The sequence below is a fragment of the Vipera berus genome (genome assembly GCF_964194415.1).
Source record: "Vipera berus genome assembly, chromosome: 3".
Lineage (NCBI taxonomy): Eukaryota > Metazoa > Chordata > Lepidosauria > Squamata > Viperidae > Vipera > Vipera berus.
This window is the reverse complement of record NC_138204.1, coordinates 116,668,559-116,677,927: the sequence shown is the minus strand read 5'-3', so window position 1 is coordinate 116,677,927 and position 9,369 is coordinate 116,668,559. Positions and strand designations below refer to the sequence as shown.

Sequence of the window (9,369 nt, the reverse complement as noted above, 5' to 3'; positions counted from 1 at the left end):
TCCACTAAGTCGGAGGCAGGAGCCCCTTTTCCCTTCCAACTCCAGCTTGCCTCTTTAAGGCCTGGAGCCTCCAGCGCTGCGCACCTCTGAACCCGTTGACTGACAGACAGCCGCCCGCGGGGGGGAGGGGGAATCGGTGATGGCGAAAGCGGGGAGGAGTTATCGGCGGCGAGCGGCGGCCAATCAGGAGGGCGAGGCGCCCTCTCGGCTCTCTCATCAGCACCACCCATCTGCTCGCCTCCTCTCCCTCCCTCCCTCCCTCCCTCCTTCCTTCCTTCCTGGCTGTGCCTTTTTCTGTGTCAGTTTCGGGAGTCCTGAGCTCGAGCCTGAAACAAAGCAGGAGGCTGGGAAGGGGCTCTCCGGAGTTCGCCGAGACGCCGAACTGAGGGGGAAGGCTGCCTGCCTCGGCCGAGGCGTCAGCTCTGCCTAGCGCGAAGCTCCTTTCGAGGAGAGCATCTGGCTCCCGAGCGGGGCGGGCGGGCGGGCGGGCGGGCGGGCAGGGAAAGTTTGCTCGGCTCTTTCCCTCGCCTTTCAGATCGAGGCGGCTTTTTGCCCGAGGAAGGATTAAACGCTAGCTTGCCGACCGCCGACCTCCGACCGCCTCCGGTGCTGCTCGGTCAGCCCGCTCAACTGCGAAAAGCGAGGACCTGGCTGGGACGGGGAGGAAAAAAAAAAGAGCAGCAAAAAACAAAACTAGCCCGATCCGGCTTCTCGCATTGATCCTGCTCCAGTGCGCCGCGGAGAAGGGGGTTTCCTTGCCTGCTGGAGCCGACAGCCTCCTCGCAAGAATTCCGAGAGTGTTTCTTCCCTCCTTCCCTCCTTCCCTCCCACCCTCCTTCCCACCCTTTCTCTCGGGAGGTTTAAGGTTCGTTGAGGGATAACGTCGTTCTTTTTTTGAAAACCCAAAGAAGAAAGGGGAGGAAGGAAGGAAGGAAGGAAGGAAGGAAGGAAGGAAGGAAGGCGAGCCCGGCAGTTGATTCCTCTCTTCCAAGAAGCGCGCTCCCGGAAAAGCTCGAGAAGGGGGGGTGGGTGGTAAAAGAAGAGGCTCCCGTCCGCGCCTAGCCTTGGGGATGGATGATCAGCCCAGGTTGATGCATTCCCACGCCGGAGTGGGGATGGCTGGCCATCCGGGCCTGTCCCAGCATATGCCGGACGGAGCTGCCGGCACTGAAAGCGAGGGGGGACGAAAACAAGACATCGGGGACATTTTACAGCAGATCATGACCATCACCGACCAGAGTTTGGATGAAGCGCAGGCCAGGTGAGTCCTTGGGTGATGACGACGGCGATGAAGATGATACGCGTATTTAACTCGAAGAGATCTGACCCAGACAAATTACTTGTGCTTTCTGTAGTTTCGTTAGCCTTTCCGGAAACAAAGTAATCCCGAAGAAAAATAAGATTTTTCACTGGACGACCGTTGCAACCCAAAATTGCGTTTTTACTAGGTTTTCACAGAAAAAAGAGGTTCCAAGGAATGGATGTTATTCTTGTGACTGACTTTAGTTAAGTTAGACAAGGCTAAATTGACTGGATGGTTTGAGTTGGAAGGAGCTGCAGCTTCTTCCCATGTGCTTTTGTTTGTAGTAGTTCGTGAACGGAAAGTCTCAAATAGCCAAGTTAATTTGTATTTGATCGGAAAAAAGAAGTTGAATCATTGTCATTTTCTTAGCTGTAATATCTGAAAGATTGAACTTTGGGAGTAAAATATCAGACTGCATCTGCTTATTAACAGAGGAGGCAAATAGATTATGGTATCAGCCATTATTCCAAAAAATATTTTGAGTGGGTTTTACCTTTTAAAAGAAATATGCAAATAGAGTGGCTATAAAAAGGCTGGTGTTTTCTGTTTTTGAAATAGCAAAAAAGCAAAGCCATTTGAAGGCCATGGTTGAAAGCTCAGTCCCTATAGCTCTTTAGGTACAGAAGAAAAAAAACCAAACCTTAATCACACTTAATCCCATGGAAAATCAATAAGCTTAATATCATTTAATGCTTGTTCCCTTTGGTGGTTTCTTTGTACAAACAGAATAATTTCTGCTCCTCTTGTGATAGCAAGTATTAATGCTGCAGTAGGAACTCAGTTTTTTCCCTATGTGTGATATTCAAAAGGATATATATATTTCTACCATAAGGAGTTGAGCCTTTTAAGAAGCCTAGAAGATAGTAGAATACACCCTGTAAATGTTGCTACTTTCCCAACTAGATATCCATTCCAGGATGTACTTCCACATATGAAACCACATGAATTCTCCATATGAAACAGCAGATCGTAATCTAAGGCAAGTTGTATGTGCCTATTACTAATGTGCACTGAAGCATTTGACAATTTGTACAATACTTTTATCTTTAGCATTGTGATTTTCACAAGTCACCATGTTTGTTTCTCTTCAAACTGAATTTTGAGAAAGAAATATATCTATCTATCTATCTATCTATCTATCTATCTATCTATCTATCTATCTATCTCCCTTAGAAGTATTTTGTAAAACTTCAATGTAGGTAGTAAGTATAGTCTTACACTTTTAGTGCCTCTGTGCATTTTAAAAATGGAGCTTCTTAAACACATTTACACACACCAATATATATAACTAAGTGTATAGCATTCTCCTAGAACATTTCTGCAAATCTCTAAAGTTAAAATGAAAAAAAAATTCAGAACAGAGAATTGGAAAATAAAAGAGAAATAAAATTGGAAAATAAAGGACAATAGTTAATAGAATAATCTTACATGAGAAAAAGCTATTAGCATTTGATTTCCACTTTGGGTCTATAATCTTTTCCACAATCGCCTGGGATAGACTGCTAGTCTTTATGTGTCAATGGTATATTGCGTATCTTACTTGGTTTGTAACACCTAATATTCACCGAGGTGGTGGTATTGATATATAGCACTAGCTAACAGTGGAATTCTTTTAAGTGATTACTTACAAGTAAGTACCATGGATTTCAGTAGCTCGTTACTGACTCTTGTTACTATAAGGCATATAGCATAAAGCATCACTGAGCTGAGAAGTGCAGGGTTCATAACCTTGTTTTGATAGAACACTTGGATTTGATGAATAATAGCTTCTGCTGAATGTTGCTTCCCAGTATTGCTATAAGACAAAGCAGAGGAAAGATGTTGTTTCTAAAAGTTGCAAGAGTTGATGTTTGGTTTAAATACTTAATGTGTATAGATACTATTAAATGTGCTAATCTAATTGAAAATCAATACCAAGGGTACAGATGCTTTTTATCGCCTGTTACTCTTTACATACCTGTCTACGCAGCTCTGCTTACAGACTTTTAAAAAGCAGATCAGGTTCCTAAAAGGAAATGTGTATTTCATTATTTTTCTGCTTTGTGTAACCCAATATCAAAGATATTTTTTACGTATGTGGCAGCAAACTTTCATTTTACTCGCACTATTTTTTTTTATAGTTCTGATATTTGGGAAATCCAAATATAGTCTATGCTAATGTGCCAGGTGCGAGCCACAGAGCCATGGATTTTGGGTGCTGTTAGGAATGGAAAGCAAGCAGTTTCAACACATTGTGTACACACTAGTGGGATGTTCTCTTGCACAAGCCCTTCCCCCCCCACTAGAAACAAGGGGGCCCGCTGGCAAAAGAGACCTGCCTAATGGATTGCATTCCATGTAAATCATTGGAATGAGAAGGTTCTTCAATTTTTCTGCCTGAGGCACCCAAATGTTCATGTTCTGATGAGATGTAATTTTGATTCTCAAACCCATTCTTTGATGCCCAATGAGATTAGACTTCTTGCATATTGTAGCAGCACATCTTCAGAAGAGATCACTTGTCAAAGAAATAGTAATTGTTACAGCAATGTTAGATTCTTTCTTTTCTTGTATGGGCATCTGCTGGGACATGAAACTAATCAACCTAATAAACAAAAAAAGAACTGGCCCATTTTGGCACAAGGAAGTGGGGCAGGAAATGACCCATATAATTTCTCCCTCCCTCTCTCTCTTTTTTTTTTTGCATACTAGAATAGCAACATGATGGTGATTTGTTACCCTGATTAATATTATTTTTTTATTTTTTTAACTGTATGGTTTTTACTTCTTCAAGGAAGCCAGTAAGATATGAGGAACATGAAAGTAATTATTTTTTCCACTTCCATCCTGCCTTATTCAATGTTTTTTTTTTCTCTGTCTCTCTCTTTGGCACCATAGTTCTACATTTTACTTAAAAATGGCTATTCTGTACTTCAGGTTTTCTTAAAGGGCTTTCAAACCTTTCCAGTAGAGCTGCTTCAACACAAAGAATTGTAAGACATAGATGAATAGAGGGGAAACAAGGAAGAGAACGATACAAAAGTTCCCTACATGGCTGAATAAGATCATCATTAAACACTGGAAAGGCTTCTACATGCTCCTGGCATTGATCGGTTAATAGCCTGGCCAGCAAGTATAGTTTATGGATGCTGCTGGAATAGCGGTGTCAAATAGTTGCCTGTTTGGTAGCATTTACAGTCACCAAACTGATATCCTATTCTGTATAAAATTGAAAGCTGTTTTTCACTAGGGCAAAATTTCCACTGAGCTCTAACCTTTAATAATACTTTTTTGTAATAAGGGATCCTCTGTAATCTATTTCTAAAGATATTCACGTTTCTGTGGCTCAGTTCAAACCTAACCTTCTGATTTCCTTGCAGAAAACATGCTCTAAACTGTCACAGAATGAAACCTGCACTTTTTAATGTTTTGTGTGAAATTAAAGAAAAAACAGGTAAGGAGAAATTTTATTATTTGCATCTTGCATTTTTTACCCTCTTTTTAATGCATATTTCTGCAGACCTATTTCATTCAAAAAAAATGAAAAGGAACAGATTTTCACCTTTAGCATTGCAATTGTTATAATGAGCATATTTTAAATGGTGCAAATAGAATGTGATTTATGTGATATTGTTCCTATGTATGAGGAAAAACAAAGAGGGGAACATTTCTTGTGTCACTTTTATCTTAACACCTTTTCTAAAATTTACATTAATTTAAAAGAGTCCAGAAGTGCCTACAATACTGTAATTTATAATCTACTCAAACATAAATATTTTTCTTTTTTTACACAGTGCTTTATAAATTCATTGAAAAATGCATGAATAATTGCAAATGGTTCATTTTGGCATATACCAAGACCAGGAAAAACCTATGTCAAGGCAAACATGCAAATATCTATTGGGAATTAGCCTTTTTGACTATTGTTTCTCAGGGTTATCTTATTTTACATTGTATTTCTTGGTTTCAAGTGTTAATGACATGAAAATACCCGTTCTGTGTTTCCCACCTCACAGGCCTCCTGCCATGTGCTAATACACTTATAACATGTCTCAGGGGGGCATTTAAATTTTAAAAGCAACAATTAAAAATAGCTGTCATCAATCAAGGGTGATCTTAAACAGCAGATGCTCAGTGAACAATGTTCAGTGACATCCGGTACTTATTTATTTCAACTTCCAAATGTTTTTCTTTATGGAAAAGAGAGATTTGTCTTCTGCCTTAGCTCAGAGGAAAAAGCCAGAGTGTGAGCTATTGCTGAGTTTCAGCTCTTGGATTAGATGTGCAGTTGTGGAGTGTTGTCTCCTGTTCTTTCCCTTTTTTCCTCCTCATTTTTCAATGAGCATGTAACAGTCAATATCTCAGATCAAATAAGGACAAGGTCTGACATGAATGAAAGTGACAACAAATATGATTGTAAACTCACTTGATATACATTGAAAAGGGATGCATAAAAGAAAAGAGTGCATTTTAAAAAACTGAATTCCTTGTGCCCCTGAAATTCTATGTGTGTGTTCTGCATCCTGTGAACAGCTAAATGAAATAGGATTATTTGACTCCAGCAATCCGTATACGATGACTAAGGAGATCCTTTGTTAAATCTTATTTGTGCTACTAGTAACCTAGACAAAGCACCTAACATTGGCATTCAGGCCTCTGAAGCCCTTAAGGCTGCAGAGCTGAAGGCTGACCTTCTTGAGGAGAGCCATTCATTATGTGTCTCCTATAATGTAATGTAAAGGGGCACCTACAGTCTCTCTTAATGGGATGTAATGCAGCTTGAATATGTAAGTCTAGGAAGAACAACAGCTGACCCTTACCAGGTTACATTTTCTTTTACTGTTAGTCTTTCCTGTCTTTTCTTGAAAAAAACTGAACAAACCTAATTTGGGTTTGTGGTTTTAAGCTTTAGTATTATTCATTTTCCGGGACTCTATTTTTTATCTCTTCTTTGTCATAGTCTTTAATTGATTTGTGTCCTGAATGGAAATTGACATGGTTCAAAGTTGTGATTGGTGAGAATACAACTTCTTTAAATTTCTTCCTCTTCTCTCAGAAGTTTAATAGTTGGGGTGAGATGAGAAAACTTGCATTGTCCTACCACTGGTTCATTCCATTGCATTGTTACCCACTCAGTGCATGTTATTTGCATATTGTAACTTCTATTTGACCTGACAAAAGGTGGAACTATTTGATCCTGCAAACAAAAAAGAGTTTGGTTGCTTTTTTCCCAAAAAAAAATCTGTTTTGTGATATTTTTCTGCTTATTTTATCATATTCAAAAGTATTACTTGTTGAAATGTGGAGACAGGAAGTTTGGGAGAGGGAATTGTAATAAACAATTATTAAAATCCTGTCTCTATGAAAGTGTTGTTGTAAATTGTCTACCCACGTGCCGCAGTATAATATGAAGGACTGCATATACAAAAGCATATATGTGCATATTTTTATCTTACTGCTCCTATTTGTGTACTTTTTTTGTCTTCTGGTCTTGCCTTTGCAATCAATTTGCATGCTAACATGCAGACATAATGGTGATTTCCAAAACGGCAAACTGTAAGGTAGGACTGCCTCTATTCCTGAGCATTTTCACTGATCTGAGGAACTGGGATTTTGGGTGCAGTACAGGTCCCAGGAGTATTTTGGGCGGATACATTATTTTTGTCCCATATGCTTTCTACCGTTACATACAGTAATTGAAAACCTATCTTCTAACTTTCAGTATTCTGGCCATGAGCAAAAATTAGGTGAGCACCTGCCATTTCCAACCTGTTTAGTTTTTAGCAAATTTATTTTTAGCACACCCTTTTATTTTCCTTCATGTAATATGTCTGTGCTATTAGAATATTTCTGGCTAAGATTTATGATAAGTTCAATTTAAATTGCCCAGGAATTAAGAGAAATAGATTTGATTTTTTTGAGATAGAATAGGAATAAATACCCAGGCCAGTACAGGGGAATACTGCAACCAGCACATAAAAATATCATTATTTTTATCACAGTAGATGAAAATATCACCTTGTTAATATGGTTTGTATTTTTTTTCTGTATCTATTTTCAACCCTGGAGTTCCAATATACCGAATTGGTATTCGCTCTATTGCTATTTTTAGATGACTCTAGAGTATGCCGAAAGTTATACCACCATTCCTTGTAACAGTGCAACTAATATTTCATGGTGTTAACATTGCTAGGATAAACTCAAAGTGTCTATAAAGTTTTTACAGAGCAGATTGTCTTTATTGGCCAAAATTTTCCCTTACCTGCTGTCATTTCAATTTATTTTAAAGGAGTTATGGATACTTTTTATATAAGCTTGGTTGTCATGAATCATTGATGTATAATGCTGTGAGTTGTATGAAAACTTAACATGTTTGTTTGTTTTTCTTCAAAAATGATAAAAGACAAGATTTAATATTGATGTATCACGAGGGGAATTATATTGCATCTTTGTATTTGTCTAGATGCGGCATGCACTTCATGGGCAGGGAGAAAGTAATGATTAATTGATTGGTTCATATTTTACTATTGAGTAAGATAAATGTAATAGATTTCACAATTGCTTGAATTTTAACATAGGAGTTGTTATGGGAAGCATGATAAGTTGTACTGTATGGTCTGTAAGAAAAAGAAAGCTGTTGAAGTTCTTGCCTGCAGGATCAGAGTGCCTGAAAAGGAGAGTCTGATGTCTCCCCCCCCCCCCCGCCCGCTCCCGAATGAGAAATATTGGGGATTAAAAGGCATCATTCTTTCAGCAGCAGCCTTTCCTTTACTTAACAACGATTTGTTTAGTGACTGTCTGGAGTACAACAGCACTGAAAACACAGTGACTTCTGACTAGTTTTCACTTACAACCATTGCAGCATCCCGATGGTCACATGATCAAAATTCAAGCGCTTGGCAACTGGCAGGTATTTATGATGGTTACAGTGACCCAGGGTCACGTGATCACCCTTTGCCACCTTTCCAGTCAGCTTCTGACAATGGGGGGGGAACCGATTCGCTTAACAACCACACGATTCACCAAACTACAGTGATTTGTTTAACAGCTGTGGCAAAAAGGGTCATAAAATGGGGCACTTAACTGTCTCGCTTAGCAACAGAAATTTAAGGCTCATTTGTGGTTGTAAATTGAGGGCAACCGTAGAGGGAAAATAGGTTGGTGGTGGATTGCTAGCTTGATTGCATGACATCTTTCATTCTTTCCTGTGAAAGTTTTTGAGTGTATCATTTTGTATTCCAAAATGTAATGTAATAAACCTTTATTGTCAAAGTACAACATGTGTACATTGAGATTAGCTGAGCCTCCCCCCCCCCGTGCTCTCTCCCCCCAACACACAGTGACAACAAACCCTCCATCCTACCACACCATGTGAACCAACTACACCACACACCGGCCTCCCAAGTCAATTCTGCATAAGATTATGTCCCATTTAAAAGCCTAACAGCCCACAGATAAAAGCTATTTTTCAGCCTGTTGGTACAGCTGGCTATATTCCTATATTTCCTACAGGATGGTAGGAGAGTAAAGAGATACCATCCAGGGTGTGAGTCATCCCTGAGGAATCTTCCTCACTCTTCCAAGGCAACGAGCCCTGGCGATGTCATCCAGTGGTGTCAGGGAACAGCCCACAATGTCTTGTGCTGTGCTCACCACCCTCTGTAATACTTTCCTTTCTGCGGCTGTCAGACCAGCATACCAAACCACAATACCATACGAGAGGACGCTCTCTATAAGTAGACTGGTAAAAGAGGGTCATTAGCCGTTGTTCTACCCTGTTCTTCCGCAAGACCCTAAGAAAGTGAAGCCTCTGTTGGGCCTTTCTAGCCACCTGGGTTGTGTTAACTTTCCAGGTCAGATCTTCACAGAGGTAGACTCCCAGAAATTTAAAGGAGGAAACTCTCTCCACACAGTCCTCCCCGATGTAAAGTGGGGCAGGGGTCTAACACCATCTCTTTCATCTTGCCAATGTTTAGGTGCAAGTTGTTGTTACTACACCATACAAGTAGGAATGTTCCCATGAGTGAGTTCCTCGAACTGGCTTAAATGTACATCCTGCAAGAATGACAAACATTTTTTTAAAAAAT

The 9,369-nt window shown here is 40.0% G+C and overlaps 1 protein-coding gene across 1 annotated transcript in view; it reads left to right on the top strand.

Annotated features, from left to right (window-relative positions):
• Positions 1–498: 498 nt before the first annotated feature.
• Positions 499–9,369, top strand: part of LOC308665782 (pre-B-cell leukemia transcription factor 1-like) — an 82,511-nt gene continuing 73,640 nt past the window's right edge. The window contains exons 1-2 of the mRNA XM_081324003.1: positions 499–1,261; positions 4,663–4,736. Of these exons, the coding sequence (XP_081180129.1) occupies positions 1,071–1,261; positions 4,663–4,736 (265 nt within the window). The 5' untranslated portion in view covers positions 499–1,070. The remainder of the gene's footprint in view (positions 1,262–4,662; positions 4,737–9,369) is intronic.